This window comes from Apodemus sylvaticus, chromosome 21 (genome assembly GCF_947179515.1).
Source record: "Apodemus sylvaticus chromosome 21, mApoSyl1.1, whole genome shotgun sequence".
Lineage (NCBI taxonomy): Eukaryota > Metazoa > Chordata > Mammalia > Rodentia > Muridae > Apodemus > Apodemus sylvaticus.
In genome coordinates, this window is record NC_067492.1 from 22,449,919 (window position 1) to 22,469,216 (window position 19,298).

Sequence of the window (19,298 nt, forward strand, 5' to 3'; positions counted from 1 at the left end):
AGCCTGGCTGTCTAGGAACTCACTGTTTTGTCCTTGAATGCAGAGATCCACCTGCCTTCGACTTCCAGGTGCTGCAACTGAAAGTAACCAGCTCTAGAAATCAGTTTGGCGGTTCCTCAGAAAATTGGACATAGTGCTACCTGAGGACTCAGCTAGATCACTCCTGGGGATATACCCAGAAGATGCTCCAACATGTAATAAGGACACATGTTCCACTATGTTCATAGCAACCTTATTTATAATAGCCAGAAGCTGGAAACAACCCAGATGTCCCTCAACAGAGGAATGAATACAGAAAATGTGGTTCATTTACACAATGTAATACTTCTCAGCTATGAAAAACAATGACTTTATGAAATTCTTAGGCAAATGGATGGAACTTGAAAATATCACTCTGAGTGAGGTAACCCAGTCACAAAAGAGCACACATGGTATGTACCCACTGCTAAGTGGATATTTGCCCAAAAGCTCAGAATACCCAAGATATAATTCACAGACCATATGAAGCTCAAGAAGAAGTTAGACCAAAGTGTGGGTGTTTCAGTGTTTCTTAGAAGGGGTACAAAATACTTATAGGAGGAAATATGAAGACAAAGTGTGGAGTAGAGACTGAAGGAAAGGCCATCCAGAGACTGCCCCCCCAGGGATCCATCACATATATAGTCACCAAACCCAGACGCTATTGCGGATGCCAGGAAGTGTTTGCTGATGGGAGCCTGATATGGCTGTCTCCTGAGAGGCTCTGCCAGAGCCTGACAAATTCAGAGGTGGATGCTCACAGCTAACCATTGGACTGTGCGACAGGTCCCTGGTGAAGGAGCTAGAGAAGGAATTGAAGGAGCTCAGGGGGTTTGCAGCCCCATGGGGGAGCAACAGTGTCAGCCAGCCAGACGCCCAAGCTCCCCAGGAACCACCAACCAAAGAGGAGGGACCCATGGCTTCAGCCACATATGTGGCTGTACTGGCCTTTGTGTGTCAACTTGACACAGGCTGGAGTTATCACAGAGAAAGGAGCTTCAGTTGGGGAAATGCCTCCATGAGATCCAGCTGTAAGGCATTTTCTCAATTAGTGATCAAGGAGAGAGGGCCCATTGTGGGTGGGGCCAACCCTGGACTGGTGATCTTTCTTGGGTTCTATAAAAAAGCAAGATGAGCAAGGCAGGGGAAGCAAGCCAGTAAGTAACATCCCTCCATGGCCTCTGCATCATCTCCTGCTTCCTGACCTGCTTGAGTTCCAGTCTTGACTTTCTTTGGTAAGAACAGCAGTGTGGCAGTGTAAGCTGAATAAACCCTTTCCTCCCCAACTTGCTTCTTGGTCATGATGTTTGTGCAGGAATAGAAACCTTAACACAGTGGCAGAGGATAGCCTTGTTGGACATCATTGGGAGGAGGAGCCCTTGGTCCTGTAGGGGTTCAATGCTCCAGTGTAGGGGAATGCCAGAGCAGGAAGACAGGAATGGGTGGGTAAATGGGGAAGCACCCCATAAAGGCAAGGGGAGGGGGGGATGGGATAGGTGGTTTCTGAAGGGGAGACTTGGAAAGGGGATAACATTTGAAATGTAAGTAAAGAAAATATCCAATTAAAAAAAAAACAGCTTAAAAAAAAGAAAAACTTAAATTAAAAATGAAATGTTTTAGGGCAGAGAGATAGCTCAGTGAATACCTGCATGAAAACCAGAAGTACATAAATGCCAGGTGGACACAGCAGCCCCCTGAAATTCCAAAGCTGGGAAAGTAGAAATAAGGCTCACTGGAGCATGTTAGCCAGCTAGACCAGCCATATCAGTGACCTCTGAATTCAACTGAGAGATCCTGCCTCAAATTAAAGACTCTCAAGGTCAACTCCAGCCTACACACACACACACACACACACACACACACACTCACACGCAAACATACCCACCCACCTCGCACACATAGATACACAAAAATGTTTTAACTTTACTCTTATGTTAACTCTAGAAATCATAGGCAGAGAAAAGGGAAACTTGAGCTACTGATAAAATACTTTTAAAACCTTTGGAAAAGCATTATCAATTATAGCTATATATGCTGTGCAGTCAGTCCTAACTTTAAGCATGATAAATTATTTTTATGTATAATCTTACCTATTTATATGTGTTCATATTTTTATCATTTTCTTTACAAAGATTTATTTTCTGACCCCCCCTCCCAAGATTTATTTACTATAGATGAGCAAATGAAATTTCCCTGTTCATTTCAACTGACCTGAATAACAACTGAGTCAAAAGTTTATTCACAAAACTTCTTTTTAGCCTGAATACCTAGGGCCAGGAAAGACTTAGTAAATCTGTTTGAAAACTAAGGAAAATAAATAACTCTAATTTATTACTCCATTCTCATGTGTTTTCAGACTCAGAGAGGTTATATTACAAAGGTTCTTGCCTTGGAGTTAATAATCTATCAACCTGGGACTGGAAAGATGGCTAAGAACTTAAAAACACTGCTCTTCTAGAGACCCAGAATCTGTCCCCAGCACTCACATGGGGGCTCACAACTGTCTGTAATTTCAGTTCCAGATCTGACTGATGCCTTCTTATGGCCTCCTCAGACACCAAGCACATGCATGATGCATAGACACACATGCATGCAAACTCCCATACACATAAATTTAAAAAACGTATATAGAACATACCAAACCCACAGAAAGATCACTGCTGCCACACAGTGAGCGTTATCACTCAGCTGAACTACAGGCCTAGTTATCCTGCTTAAGTTGGTTTACACAATGTTGGAAATGAAGGGCAAGGTCTGCAGACACAGAGATATGAGCTGCCCTGGGATACTCTACCTGGATTAAATGTCCCAGAGAGGTGACAGAGTGACATTTCTGTCAAGAAGTAGATGTAGGGCCGGTGAGACGGTTTATCCAGGACAGCACTTGATGTGTAAACCTGACAAACTAAGTTTAACTCCAGAATTCAGGGTGAAAAGAGTAAACCAACCAGAAATGTGCGCATAAATATCTTAAAACATATGCAGCTGTGTTACAGACCAAACTAGAAAAGTAGTGCAAATTATGACACAGAATCGAGGTGGGGCAAAGATAAGGGAAAAAAAAAAGGTGACAGCTTATTTGGTTTCTGTTGTTTTGAGATAGGATCTCACTATGCAGCCCTAGCTGTCCTGGAATTCACAATGTAGACTAGGCTGGCCTCAAACTCACAAGAGATCCACCCACCTCTGCCTTTCCAGTGCTGAGATTAGCGCAGGGCACCATGCCTCACATGTAAAAGTTGTTTAAAGGTTCTAACTCTTGGTTTTGGCAGTAATTACCATATTAGCCACTTTTGTATCATTGTGATCAAAAAAAGTTACAGAAATATCACAGAGGAGAGGACACTTCTTTCCAGTTGGTTTCAGAGGCTTTCTGATCCATGCACAGGAAGGCACACATGGTGGCAGGGACACAAGACACAGGGGGTAGGACTAGAACCCACAGTTGTTGTCAGCTCCCAGTGACCTATTTTTGTCAGCATAGGCCCCTCCTCCTAAAAGTTCCACAACCTCCCAAAACAGTGTCAGCATTTGGTAGACAAGTGGTAGTAAGCCTGTAGGGGGCATTTCTAAGTCAATGCATAATTACTAAGATTTATATATGAATGCGTACAAGGAGTGCTTTATAACAGTATATTATGCAAAAGCTAGACATCAGCACAGCAATCACTTGGGGAAACAAGAGGGGTACTAATTAGGAAGAAACGCCAGAACTTGGAAGGCAATTTCACAGATGTACAAACTTAGGAAAAACTCACTAAGCATGTTTTTAGGCTTTGTGCAGTCTTGTGTTCGTTTTTAAAATATGTCTTCAGAACTCTGCAGCTGACATCAGAGAAGAGAAAAATCCCTGGATATGTTTACTGATCAGACACAGGCAGAGTTTTGAATGGTTTCCACTGCATAGCGCTTTCTTCAAGCAGCATTTTAGATGGAAGCCCAATAGATACACAATCTTGGACAAGTGAAGAGCGTTCAGCGACCTTTGAGAATCAATCTAAAAACCATCCACATACAAATGACAAATGACAAGTGAAGCAGCACCAGCAGCAAGCACAAGGCAGTCCCTAACTTCAGTGTCACGGGACTTGGAGAGCTGCTTGTAGTCTGCCAGTGCTTAAAAATGAGCTGCTGTGCTTTCTTCAGAGGTCAGATAAGGAAAAAAGACTTGAGACTAGTTCACAAGGTGCTGCACTCCGCCCGGCTCAAAGGCTGGAAGTCCTATGATAGATGAGAGTACACTGTAGACCTAGCCAAAGTTATGAAGGATGGGACCAAGTACAGTTTAGCCCCAACAGCTCGTCTGCCAGTTTTTGTGTTGGTTAATGTCCACTATCAACAATTTAGACTCACCTAGAAAACACAGCTAAAGATGTGTCTGTAAGGATGTTTCTAGAACGTTCCTAAGACAGGCCTTGAATGTGGGCGACTGCAAACATGTGACCAGCCATCTCTCACACCAGTCATCATGCTTTCCCTGTCACGATGGCATTTTCCCTCAAACTGTGAGTCAAAATAAATCCCTCCTTAATGTCAACTATGTTGTCACAGAAAAAAAAAGTAACTAATACAGTCGTGATAAACACTGTCTCAGGCCTAGTGGCACACGACTGCAAACCCAGCACCTGGAGGCAGACATGAAATCATCAGGAATAAGACTAAACTCAGGGCTGGAAAGATGGCTCAGCAATTAAGAATATGTACTGTTCTTGAAAAGGGCCAAAGTCAGTACCCTTATTGTGTGGCTCACAGCCTCCTGTACTCCATCTCCAGGGGATCCTGGAATCTGCAGACACCCTTACTCACACATGCACATATCCACACACAGACACATACATATACACATAATAAAACATAAAAATTCTTAAAGATACTACAGGACAAGTTCCAAAGAAGTAACTTGGATGGAGTGCCTCTGCCCTACTCCCCAATTATGGGCAGAGAGGAACGACATCTAAAACAGTGCCACAGAAAAGCATGGGAAGCAGCCACTGAGCTGAGACTGAAGGAGAGGCCCATCCCACGGCAAGGCATTGGCATTATGGTGGAGTTTGGTTTCCACAGCCTCTTCTAATACTTTCTACTCCACAGAGGTGGAAACCAGGAGTAGAGCCAATGAAATGGTTGACTCGAGTTAAGCAATAGCATAGCAGCTGGCGGTGGTGGCTCACGCCTTTAATCCCAGCACTTGGGAGGCAGAGGCAGGAGGATTTCTGAGTTCGAGGCCAGCCTTGTCTACAGAGTGAGGTCCAGGACAGACACAGAAAAACCCTGCCTCGAAAAACCAAAAAAATAAGCAATAGTATAGGCAACTTGAAGTGGCCGCCACACATATGGAGCGCCCTGCTTGCTATGCTGTCTTTTCTTTTTAAAGTATATGGGTGCTATGCCTGCATGTCCATGTATCATAACATGTAAGCTTCATGCCTGCAGGGTCTAAAGGAGGGTAGCAGATCCTGGAGTAGAGTTACAGATGGTTGTAAGCCGCCATCTAGGAATCAAACTCAGGCTTTCTGAAGGAACAGCAAATGCTGCTGAGTTACCTCTCCAGCCTACTGCTTATTTCTTTTCTCATAGAAACTTTCATTTTTCTTCACACACACACACACACACAAACACAATTATTACATTGTTTGTGTGTGTGTGTGTGTGTGTGTGTGTGTACACCTCAACTCACTTGTCTGGAAGTCCAAGGACAACTTGCAAGAGTCAGTTCTCTCCTACCATATGGATTGTGGAAATTGAACTTGCTTTGCAGCAAGCACTTACCCAATAAACCATCTTGCCACCCCAACATTCATTTTTCTTTTACTCTAGAAGAGAAGAAAAGAGCAGACCAGTGGGAAGAGGGGGAAAGAGGCATAGGGACTACTACTCCTAGTGAAAGGTTACAGTTAGACAGAGCTCAGGCAAGCTCAGTAAGGGCAAGACCCTAGATTTGATCCCAACACCACATGTACACCACCCCATGCACACATTCCAAGGAAAAAACCGAAAGAATCAGTGTGTCACTAACATTGTAAAATGCAATGAATTTAGTTAAAAGTATACTTGATTTAGTTGTTTGGGGTTTTTTGTTTGTTTGGTTGGTTGGTTTTTTTTTTTTGGGGGGGGGGGGTTGGGTTTTTTCGAGACAGGGTTTCTCTGTGTAGCCCTGGCTGTCCTGGAACTCATTCTGTAGACCAGGCTGGCCTCGAACTCAGAAATCCACCTGCCTCTGCCTCCCAGAGTGCTGGGATTACAGGCCTGTGCCACCACCACACTTGATTTAAATTAAATACTTGATTTAAATTAAAAGAAAACTTTAACAATCTAAGCATAACAACATTTTATTCTGCTTGTTCTAAAACAGTTCAACCATGAGCAAAGCATGAGACTGTTTAAAAACAAACCACTATATTAGCTAATAAATAAAGAATAAGCAGAGTTTTTGTGCTCCCAAATCAGGAAAGAATTTGTTTTGTTCATTTTAAGATAGGGTCTATTTTGTAGGTCTGCCGTCCTGGCGATCACTATGTAGTTCAGGCTGGCCTTGAACTCACAGAGGCCCACCTGCTTCTGCCTCCCAAATGCTAGGATGAAAGGCATGGTGCACTATGCCCATCTTAGGAAGTGATTTTTTTATAGCACCTTTTACCCTTGAGCCATCTTGCCCACCCAAGTGACTTGTACTATGAAGCAATTTATTAATCCCCATCTCAAATCTGTGTGTAGAGAGCATCCATGACTTATGTGTTTACCTTCATTCTTGGACTTTCTTTTTTTTTTTTTGTTTTGTTTTGTTTTGTTTTTTCCGAGACAGGGTTTCTCTGTATAGCCCTGGCTGTCCTGGAACTCACTCTGTAGTCCAGGCTGGCCTTGAACTCAGCAATCCACCTGCCTCTGCCTCCCAAGTGTAGACCAGGCTGGCCTCAAACTCAGCAATCCACCTGCCTCTGCCTCCCAAGTGCCGGGATTAAAGGCATGCACCACCACCACCTGGCATTCTTGGACTTTCTAATGTTGACAAATTGGTATCACTCAGTTAAAAACCAGACTTCAAATTTTCAACTTTGTGATAAACAGTATGATACTCTCACTAACCTAGGCAGTCATAGGGAGCCACTTTCCAATTGTCCATCCAATCACGAGGGCAAACAACTGAAATTGTTCATACATATAATTTGTAGTATAATTTGTAATATACTACATAGTATCCAACAAATTATAGAAAACATTCAGTGTTATTATTTTTAAAGGCTTTGGAAATCAAACACAATGGTACACACCTGCAATCTGGATACTTGCAATGTCAAAATAGGACCTGGAGCTCAGAGTCCTCCTCATGGCAAGTCTGAGAACAGCTTGAGTTACATATACTACATATGAAATTTCTCACTGAGAATGAATTAAGTAGGAAGATTATTGGTTGGGCCTAGCGAATCAAGTCTAGCCTTGATGTTAGGGTGTTAGGTAATACACTGAGAATTGACTATCTTTTATAAAACAACATCCCAGCACTCAGGGAGACATAGGCAGTCTGAGTTTCAGGCCAGGCTGGTCTATAGAGTCCCAGCACAGCTAGAGCTACATAGTGAGACCCTGTCTCAAAAATAAAACAAAAAATGCCACTATTTTATAATTTCATCCTCACTCTTTTTATTTGTGGAACCAACAAAGAAAATCAGATCTCAATTTAAGGTGGGAGGGAAGGAAAGCCTCCTTCCCACCATTCTGAGTAAAAATGATGACGCTCTGTGGGAACCACAAACTGTGTAATGACATATTCAGCTCAAGAGCAAGCCAAAGCAAGGCTTAAAACACATACAAGATTTCTTTATTACTCAATATTTGTCTCACAGGTGAGCTGTGGCATTTCAAGCTTGTAATATGATGCCCAAAGCAAAAGCTACAGTATTCACCCTGCTCCCAGGAAAGCCAATGAAGAAAGTTCAGAGTCAAAAGTTCAACTTTCTATAAGTAACTACAGGCAAATAATGCTAATGTTATTAGGTTAAAAAACCCTTATACCTAGGGCTCCGGGAACATTCTGGAAAGGGGCCAGAAAGATTGTTAAGAGCCAGAGGACCAGAATACATGCTGTTAGATAAGGACTTTGTACATATGAAATCACAATATGGTTGCCTAGACTAAACCATATAATAAACACACCAGATGTCATACCAACATGAATGGGAGAAACTTCACAAGCCCCCAACTCCTGGATGAAGAGCTACAGGTGACCAATGGCTGCTGAGAGAAGTCAGTCTTCTCCAGGGAGAAGCCTTCTGATAGGTTATCCAATTCCAAGTGGTCAGTCCAAAACACATGTATATATAATAACACTAGAGGAGATTATGGGAGGAGTTAGAGGGAAGAGAGTGAAGGATAGAAATAATAAAGTATACTCATGTATAAGTCTATTAAAAACTGTTTTAAAAAGAAACAATCTAGTCTACAGAGTGAGTTCCAGGACAGCCAGGGAAACACAGAGAAACCCTGTCTCAGAAAAAAAAAAAAAAAAAAAAAAAAAAAAAAAAAAAAAAGAAAAAGAAAAAAAAAGAAAAAAAAGAAACAAAAGGGATTTTCTTGTTTTTGTTTTTAGAGAGGTTTATATCTTTTTTTTAAAGATGTTTTTATTTATTCTATCTGCGTGTACACCATATGCCAGAAGAGGGCATCAGACCCCATTATAGATGGTTGTGAGCCTCCATGTGGTTGCTGGGAATTGAACTCAGGATCTCTGGAGGTGCAGCCAGTGCTCTTAACCACTGAGCCATCTCTCCAATCTATTGGTTTTGTTTTTGTTTTGAGACAGGGTTTCTTTGTGTAGCTCTGGCTGTCCTTAAACTCTGATCTGCCTGCCTCTGCCTCCTGAGTGATGCGTGTTACCATCATCCAGCAAGAGGATTTGATGGAAGGATGGATAAGTGGATGGAGAGATAGATTTCTTTATTGAGGCAAAGTCTCTCTACATAGCTCTGGCTGTCCTGGAACTCACTACTTAGACCAGGCTGGCCTAGACTCACAGAGATCTACCTGCCTTTACCTCCTGAGTACTGGGATTAAAGGCGTGTGTCACCAAGCCCTATTTTGTGGGTTGATTTTTTTTTTTAAATGATCAGTGAGGATGGGAAAATTCTCAGTCAGTAAAGTGCCTTTCACACAAGTCTAAGGCCCTGAGTCTTTATGCACTCAGACTAATGACCTGAGTTCATTCCCCAGGAGCCACATGATAGAGGGAGAGAGCAAGAACAGATTCCTAAAAGTTCACTACTGACTTCCACATGTGTTGTGACACACACGCACACACACCCACACTTTGAATGAATACATGTTTAATTTTTAAAGAAAAATAAAATGTATCAACAAATCAGATCACATTAACTAAAAGAAGGGAAAAACAACTCAGTCATCTCAGTGACAGAGCAAAACATTTGACAAAGTTTAACATGATAATCTTAGAAAACTAGAAACAAGGAAATTTCAGCAATAAAGAGCATGTATGAAAAACATACAGTAGAATGCTCAAAAGTCAAAGACTGTTCCTTAGATCAATAACAAAACCAGATACCAGTTCTAAGGATTACTGTTCAGTACTGCACTCAAATACACACACACACACACACACACACAGAGAAAAATAAAAATAGGAAGGAAGGAAGGAAGGGAAGAAGGGAAGGGGAAACAGAAGAAAAACTTCCAAGAATCTGCAAAAAAACATTAACAGCTCATAAACTAAGTCAACAAAGTTTTTAGGGAAGAAGCTTAAAAAAAAATAATGTGTTACCATAAACCAGCAAGGAATGACCCAAAAAGAAGAACAGGAGGAAGAGGAGGAAGTGGAGGAAGAGGATGGAGGAGGAGGATAAAAAATAAAGCAATTCTACTTCCCAGGCTGGCCTCAAACTTATATCAATCCTCCTGCCTCAGCATCCTGAGCACTAGGATCACAGCATTCTGAACCGCCACAGCTGACTTATGTGAATGGCTCCATTTCTATGGGTACCACCTGTAGTTAAATTCAGAGAAACAGAAATCAGAAGAGCGATGTCCGAGGCTGGAGGACCGGGTATTGGGCACTTGTGACTTAATGAGCAGCATTTCAGCTTGAATGAGAAAGCCCTGAAGATGGCTGGTGGGGGCCATTCTCAAAAAACTGCGAATGTGCTCGCTGCCAAACTACAGGACTGAAAGTGGTGACAATGGTGACGGCTACATTTGAAAAGCCATCATACTAAGAAGGTTTTTCATCTCAAGAGTATGATAAAGGGCTGATTAGATGGCTCAGTGGGTCATGGTTCTTGCTGGCAAACTGAGTTTGATCACCAGAACCTACAAGGTGGAAGAAAGGAACTAACTTCAGAAAGTTTTCCTACATAATACTGTAAATGAAGTGAGTGCCACTGAATTGTACAGGTAAAAATGGTTAAAATGGAGAGCTAAGGGTATACAGCTGGGTCAATCCTCAACAAAAAAAGTAGCTGGGCAGTGGTGGCGCACGCCTGTGATCCCAGCACTCTGGGAGGCAGAGGCAGGCGAATTTCTGAGTTCAAGGCCAGCCTGGTCTACAGAGTGAGTTCCAGGACAGCCATGGCTACACAGAGAAACCCTGTCTCGAAAAACCAAAAAAAAAAAAAAATTTTCTTCTTTGGCCAGGATACAGCTCAGCAGTAGTGGGCTCATCAAACATACAGAAGCAGAGTTTGATTTTTAGCATGGCAAAACACAATGCTCTCCAGGAGCACTCAGTTTGGTTCCCAGTACCACACTGGGCACTATTCCCGTCTCCACAGGCTTCGGTACTCAGGCACAGAGATACACATACATGCAGAAAATTAAAAATAAATCTGAACAAAACAAATCACATAATCAAGAGCCAGAAATACAGTTCATTCATAGAGTGTTTGCCTAGAAAGCCCAAGATCCCCAGTCTAACCTCTATACCAGAATAAACACAATTCTCACCTAGTGTAAGTAAAACATAGCGCCCACTTTCCTTAGCACCTACTTTGCATACAAATCTCTTGTGTTTTGGGTTTTTGTTGTAGCTCAGACAGTTCCCAATTCAAGATCTTCCCAACTGAGCTTTATAGATACAGGGATTTCAGCTAAGAGACACCACAGCTGGCTTGCATTTAAATCTCAGGTAAACTACGACATAAACTAGTAAAAGAGAAAAAACAACTGACTGTGTGGTCCATATATTTCTAACTCACTCAAACAAAAGTAACCAAGTAAAACACTACAGCTATTAGAAAATGTTGTTCTCTTGTGAAGGATCTCAGTCAATTCAACCATCCAAAGAATATGTAATAGGGACAGAAACAGTCTCCAATTCAATTATAATACCAAATACTACTGACAGAGGACTGAAAACTCTAAGCTCTAATAAGGAAATGACAGGACAGGTGACTAATGGGAATCACTCCCCATTACTAAGTCTATGGAAAGAACAGAGGACTGGGGGGCTGACAAGAGAATGTGAGGAATGACAATTACAGTTTGACATTCTAGCTGGAAAAAAATTATTCAAGTTCTCTGTGGATGGAAATTCCATACTGATGCAGTAAAAACATGACAATAGAACTCTACTGAAGCCCACCTGACTTGGAAAATGGAATGAGAGTCATTAGCTTGAGGAAGCTGCAGAAATAGGCTGGATGATTAAGAGCAATCTGTAGCCAAATGCAGTCTATCACCAAAGCCAGTACGAAGATTAAAGTGTGGCAGGGCAGAGAAAGATAACAGAACTATTGGGTCATAGGAGGAAATTATGACATTTGCTTGGAGAAAAGAGTAAACCTAGAAGACAGGGGTGTTGCCTAGGAAACCAGCCTGATGCCAAAGGGTGTAACCTGGCAAGGTCACCAAACTGCCCCACATGTCAAATTCAGGTCTAGGAATTTCAACATAACTCAATAACCTTAACTACCCCAGTTCCCATGCTACAGATTATCACAGGTTTATGTATCTTCATAGACTATCACAATTTTAATTAGCTAATTATGGTAGGTGAGGCACACACATGCCAAAACACGTATGTGGTGGTCAGAGAACAACGCTGTGAAGTAGGTTCACCTTCCCCCTTATGTAGGTCCCAAGAATCAAATTCAGGTAGTCAGACTTGAATAAATGCTCTACCTGATGAGGCATCTAGAACCTGCAATTGTTATTTTTAATGTCTTTCTTTCCCATTAGACTATAAACTCTTAGGAATAGGGACCACAGTTGTCTTCTATGTGACTGAGAACAGAGCATGATGCCTTAGACGCAGGAAGATTGGGGAAGGCTTGCTCTGCTCTCATAGGTGCATATATGCACACATAAGCTGGTACACGTGCCTATGACCACACATAAAATGAATAAACGAATGAAGAAAAAAATACTGACTGGGTCACCCTGCCCGCCCAAGGCCAAGGACTAACCTTTGCCTCATCATATTTCTAGGTCAACCTAGGTGAACACTGAGGGAGCACAGAATACCTTCTGTAGATATGCCCACTTACCACCTAGGTAACCACTGGACTGTGGGTCGGGGGTGGGGGGGTTGCTTTTTGCTTTGTTGTTGTTTTAATCATCCTTGGGAAAGCCCACAGAAAATGATTAGTCAAACTCAAGATTTCAGGGGAGCCCTGTGGATTGATTCTACTGCATAGAGCCTGCGTTCCCTGCCTTCCTTCAGGTAAAGCCACTGTCTTCTTTTTTTTTTTTTTTTTAAGCCACTGCCTTCTAACATGACAGTAACTACTGCCAGCTCCTCCTGGGCATCTAAGTCACCTTTAACTACTTCAAAGCACCTGTCACTCAGCAGTCCAAAGATGTGGCTGGAAAAGGTGAAGTACAGGTGTGATCTCCACTACTAATAAACAAATGTTGCTGGAAACAACACAGCCCTTGAGATAGTGTGGTGGTTTAAATAAGAATGTTCTCTCTAAGCCAGGCAGTGGTGGTGCACGCCTTTGATCCCAGCACTTGGGAGGCAGAGGCAGGCAGATTTCTGAGTTTGAGGCCAGCCTGGTCTACAGAGTGAGTTCCAGGACAGCCAGGGCTATACAGAGAAACCCTGTCTCGAAAAAACCAAAAGAAAAAAGAAAAAAAAGAAAGAAAGAAAGGAAAGGAAAATGAAAAGAAAAGAAAAGAAAAGAAAAGTTCTCTACATCCCCATCCCTCCCAAATATCTGCATGCTTGGTCACCAGTTAGTGGAATTGTTTGGGAAGGACTGGGTGGTGTGGCCTTGTTGGAGTGGACGTAGCATTGTTGAAGGAGATGTGTAACTGGGGATGGGTTTTAAGATCTTAAAAGCCCACACCAGGCCCTAGTCTTTTTCTCAGTCAGACTCTCATCTCTCTCCCTCTCTCCCCTCCCTCCTTCCCCCTCTCCCCCTCTCTGCAAGCAACTTGTGGATCAGCTACTGATCCTATTCCTTCCTATCATTATATTAATGGACTGACCCTCTGAAACTATAAGCAGATCTCCATCTGAAGGCTTCCTTTATAATTGCCTCCATCATGGTATATTTTCACAGCAATAGAACAGTAACTAAAACAGATACACAGCCTGGTCTACATAAAAGTTCCAGGACAGATAGGACTACACAATTAGGCTGTCTTACATACACACACACAGTCTCTCTCACTCTACTGCCTAACAGTGGAACAGGGAGGGAGTAATCTCACCTCATTGGTTAAGAGCACATACTGTTCTCTTAGAGGATCCAAGCTCAGTACCCAACACCCACATCAGGATTCTCACAACCTCCTCTTACTCCAGCTCCTAGTGCTCTGACCTCTGGCTTCTGCAGGCACCAAAACGCAAATGCCCCCGCACCCATACATAATTTAATTTTTTTAATTAAAATAAAATTCCTGCCTTCTCCTCAAGAAAATAAAAGCCCCCAAACGCATTGCTTTCTAAGGCATGCTTCCTGGAAAGTAAGGAGCAGTTCTGAAATGGGTTCGGGTGGATTAGGTCGTTAAGTGTGTGACCTTGAGAGTTCTCAGCCTCTGCGAGCCTCAGTTTCTCTTTATGGAAAACGGGCTGATGGTCCTGGCGTGTGATCTAGCATACTGCGAGTGCTCCATGCATTAAGGAGCGCACGTTGTCACCCGAGGCTGAGACTGCAGTCCCTCAGAAGGTCACGGTCCCTTCCGGGCGCCGGACGGACGGCTACGCGTGGCCTCCTCCCCTCACCCCGGCAGCGCGCGGAGGCCTCCCGCCTCCCTAGCCCGCACCTCGCTGAGGAAGCGGGTGATATCGTAGACTCGCCCGTGGATCACCATCCACGTCTCCTCCGCCGAGTTTCGCTTCGCCACCTCCTCCAGCCGGTAGTAGGTGACGGAGGGTTCGGAACCCTCGACATTCCCGCCGCTGCCGCTGGCCTCTGGGGTCGCCATTGGATCCGAGTCCCTCTCCGCCTCTATCTGGGATTCCGCCGCTAACTTCCTTCACGCCAGGCCCGCGCGCTCGGCCCTCGTCGGCTTCCGTAACCGGGTAAACCTGGTCCGACGTCCGACTGACCAATCAGCGTCGTCCAGCCCCTCTAACCTTGCCAATCAGATACCGTGATTTTGGACCGGCGCCTAAACGTGGCCGGGTGACAGGTGTCACCTCAGGAGAGCACGCTCTCTGCTCGGCCCAAGAGCAGGGCAGACATGGTCCTAGCAGAAGAGAGCCGGTCTCCAGAGTCTCTTTCCCCTCCCGCCACCCCGGGTCCCGGAAGCGCGTTTTCCCTTCTATCTTCCTAACCAGATTTGCAGAGCTGCGTATCAAGCTCTGCTGTCCCCCAGACTCGGGGTGACCGGTACCTTTAGACACCCAAAGGCTCACCGATTAAAATGGGCGTGGTGACCTCTACCTTCCTTGCTCGGAGGCTTGGCACGCTGAATGAGAGTGTGTTAAGAGAGGTCTGAGCTCAGCCACAGCTGTGTAAATCGCAACTGGCGTTGGACTCCAGGGCTCTTAGAGACAAGGCCTTACAACAGCAGTTGGGGCGCAGGTAGATGTCCCAAGTTTCCTCCACTACTGACAAAATAATCCCTAATTGAATGTCTCCAGTGATCACAGCCTGTCTAGAAACTAAACTGTTTTAGTTTCTAAATGGCCTAAAATAAGATTTCCTTCCGATGATTCCTGCTAAAAGTCTAGGTGATTTGGAATTCTAAGTTAATGTGCAAGGTTGTGAGCCTTTATCTTTAATTGCTGTGAAAACTAATAGGTTGATCATCCTAAAATGTTTTCATGACGTTACTTCACAGCCTAGCACTCATGACTATGCAAACTACTTGCAACCTCTTTCACTAAGTTTGTTTGTTTGATTGTTTAAAAATGTTTCTGTAATTTTACAGACTGGCAGGCCTGGAACTCAGAGATCTACTGCCTCCTACATGCTGGATTTAAAGTGTACCACTATGTGCAGAGTGCACTTTCTATATCCTGTGTCCCTAATTACACAAACTATGTGCTATAGTTTGCTCTAATGGCTGTCATAAACTACTGACCAAAACTAGCTTGAGGAGTACAAGGTTTATTTGGCTTACAGGTTATAAGCCGTGGTCCAGGAAAGCCAAGTCCAGAACTCAAGGCCAATCTGAGGGAAGCACTTCTTTTGAGGTTCTGTCACTATGAAGGCAAACCCTCATGAGTCTTAGGATTTTCCACAACTCCTAAATTCAACCATGTAGATTCATTTCCAGAAATGTTTTTTTTTTCTGAAAACTTACTGTGTCACAAGTTTTATAATAGGTTCTGTGAGAGAATGGCAGTACAAGAAGCTAGCTCTTCGTTGTGTTTTATTTTCACTGTTTTGTGGGGATATGCAGTTTACAAATCTCAATCATGCACTAGGGGGCTAGAGGATCGGTCAGGTGTCTTCATCGGTCATTCCTCCTCTGGGTCCCTGAGAGAAAGCCTCTCACTGAACCCGGAGCTTGCTGTTTTCAGCTATACCAGATGGCCAGCAAGCTCTCAGGATCTGCCACCACCCCAGAACTAGAATTACAGAGGTATGAAGGCCTGCCTGGCTTTTAATGTGAGTGCTGGGGAATAGAATTTTTAAGTCTTCACTTTTGCTCACAGCAAGTGCTCTGCGCCTCCATTGTGGTGCCTTTCCCTCCTACTTTTAAAATGTACATTTATGTACTTGGGGGGTGGGGGGTGGAGTGCCTATAGAGGTCAGAGGAGAGCCTGTAGTAGTCAGTTCTCTCCTTCTACCATGCAGGTTCCAAAGATCAAACTCAAATCATCAAGCTTTGTGTAAGCACTTTTACAAGGTGAGCCATCTCTCTGGCCACCTGTGTGTGTGTGTGTGTGTGTGTGTGTTGGTTTTTTGGCTCAGGGTCTTATATAACTTAGACAGATCTCAAACTGACCATGTAGCCAAGGGTGACCCTATCTCCTGATTCACCTAGCTCCATCTTCCAAATCCTGGGATTAAATGTGTGTGCCACCACTTCTAGCAAGAAACAAACTCTTGCCGGGCGGTGGTGGCGCACACTTATAATCCCAGCACTTGGGAGGCAGAGGCAGGCGGATTTCTGAGTTTGAAGCCAGCCTGGTCTACAGAGTGAGTTCCAGGACAGCCAGGGCTACACAGAGAAACCCTGTCTGGTTGGGGGGAGGGGGGGAGGAGGAGGCGTAGAGGAGAAAAAAATACAAAGAAACTCTGGAAGCTGAAGGTGTAAAAAAACGGAATACTGGTTCAGCATGCTTGAGGCCCCAGGTTCAAGTTCCAGTTCTGAAACAAAAGAAAAAAAAAATCCAAAGAAACCAGTCCTCCTCCAAAAGAAATAAAAAGACTCACAGACAGGCACACACACCACACACTATGTGTGCCCCTGCCTCTGTGTGTACACATGTGAGTGTGCATGTTCATGTGTGTTTAATTTCTAGAGATTATTGTCAAAAGCAGTGAAACTATATGTGATCAATGAATAGCCTGAAAGGAGCCTCAGAACATACGACTCTCCTGAGGGTTCTCTGCTGCACACGCGGAGCCCAGGAGGTCTGGATATAGAACCACAAGTCAACATTTTTAGCAAGCGGTTCCTCTGGTTCTCATGCAGTTCGTCTATGAACAGTGTTGAAAAACACTGAATTTTAAATCAAGATAAAAATACCTTTATCATTCATATGACGATTTACTTAAAGCACTCTTACCATTTCCTGTCTACCCCCACGTAGGAAAGTAAGTGCAAGGCTGTTTTTGAAGACCTTGAGAGGCTAGAGTGGAAAAACCTCTTGGCAAAGGGAGAGGTTGAAGAAGCTTATTTGGAGTCCTTCCAAAGCAAAAGTAGGCATGCTGTTAGGGTCTAAGGACTAGAATTGGGATTTCAAAGGCTGTCAAGAGGAGAGGGGTTAGGACTTCCTTTAGTAGTAGGGACCCCCCACACACCATCTTTCTCAAAGGGATGTTGATAAATGATAGAACCTCAGAGAAGAAAGATACTACAAGCCAGGAGACTGGACCCTATCTGCAGGGTGACAGATTAACAGACAGACTTGAGCCCCAATGTGGAAATTGTCCTCTCTGCCACAGATCCCTCAGACCAATGTGAACTGAGGCCAGAGGAAGCTTCCAGAATGTGTTGCAATGTGAAAAGCAGTGAGCAGGAGGTGAATATTCATAAGTAACAGGAGTGATCATCATCATGGTAAGTAAAATTATTAAAGTGTTTGGGGCATGATTTCCCGTACCACCATTAATCCCTGAACTCAGGAAACAGACAGGCAGATATCTGTTCATTCAAGCTTGATCTACATCGTGAGTTCCAGGCCAGTCAGAGTTACACAATGAGACTCTCTCTCCTAAAAAAGTAAATAAAACAAAAGGTTTTGAATTATTAAAGTTTCTGGGGGATGGGAGTGGTTTGTTTTTAGTTTCTGTATTTATTTGTTTTGTAATTCCAGCAGGTAAGCTGCAAAAATATGCAGTGAAAATCCATATGCTTTTCACTTGGGCTCATTGATTGTTAATATTTTTATTTTATTTGTTTGTTGGTTGCTTGTTTGTTTGCTTAGACAGGATTTCTCTTTGTGTAACCTTGGCTGTCCTAGAACTCCATAGACCAGGCTGGCGTCAGATTCACAGAGATCCACCTGCCTCTGCCTCCTGAGCTCTGGGATTAAATGTACCTCTACTGTCTGGCTAATATTTTTTTAACATTCCATTTCTCTCCCTGTTTTTAATATTCTTGTTAATTGTAGTGAACTATTTCAGACATTATTACCTTTACTTCCAAGTAATTCTTCATTAACAATCATGCAAAATATTATTTAGCCACCTGTGGCAGCTCACACCTTTAATACCAGCACTCAGGAGGCAAAGGCAGGTAGATTTTCAAGAGTTCAAGGCCAGCCAGAGCTACATACCAAGCTCCAGTCCAGTCAGGGATACATAGTAAGACCTCGTCTCAATATATATATTATTTAAATTCATCTACTCAGGAGGGTAAGACTGCAGTCATCTGAACCCAAGAATTAAAGAGTCCAAGGGGCCCGGGCAATTCAGTGAGACCCAGTCTCGAAATATATACGGCCAGTGAGATGCCTCAGCACAGAGGTACTTTAAGCACTGTGCACACATATAGAGGAATAAAATGAATAATTGTAAATGTTTTTAAAGGTCAAAAAATAATCTCAGTAGTAACAGACTCTTATCTACTACCCCATATCATTTTATAATATTTTTGAGGTGGAGTATGTTACAGACAGTAAGGGCCACGACATAGGTCTTGTTTTTAAATAGAAAAAAGGGTCTTGAATTTCTCAAATGTTTTTTGTTCTTCTACTGGGGTAATAATGTGATTTTTTCTTTATTCTGTTAATATTGTAAGGTTTTTTTTTAAATCCTGCATTTCTGAGATAAATCATACTTGATTATGTTAGTTGTTAGTCTTTTTTAATAAAATTCAAATTCAATTTACTTTTCTCTTTTTTTTTTCATTTTTTTCTTGCTTTCTTTCTTTTTTTCTTTTTTTTCTCCTGGATATAGGATATGGTGACTTGAATAAGAATGGCCCCCATAGGCTCATCTAAGTTACCAGGGAGTAGCACTATTTGAAAGGATTAGAAGAGTTAGAAAGGGTGGCCTTAACAAAGGAAATGCATCACTGGGGGCGGGCTTTTGCCAAGCATCTCTTTCTTGGTCTGCAGATGAGATGTGGCTCTCAGCTACTGCTGCAGCACTGTGCCTGCTTTCAGCCATGCTCTCTGCCAGGTGATAGTCAGCTGTAATCAAACTCCTGGTTAGATGTTTTCTTTTATATGAGTTACCTAGGTCATGGTGTCTCTTCCCAGCAAT

The 19,298-nt window shown here is 43.1% G+C and overlaps 1 protein-coding gene across 1 annotated transcript in view; it reads right to left on the reverse strand.

Annotated features, from left to right (window-relative positions):
• The window catches only part of LOC127671515 (cytochrome b5 type B), a 35,488-nt gene extending 20,995 nt beyond the window's left edge, over window positions 1-14,493 (reverse strand). The window contains exon 1 of the mRNA XM_052166310.1: window positions 14,233-14,493. Coding sequence (XP_052022270.1) covers window positions 14,233-14,394 — 162 coding nt within the window. The 5' untranslated portion in view covers window positions 14,395-14,493. The remainder of the gene's footprint in view (window positions 1-14,232) is intronic.
• Between the last annotated feature and the right edge of the window lie 4,805 nt (window positions 14,494-19,298).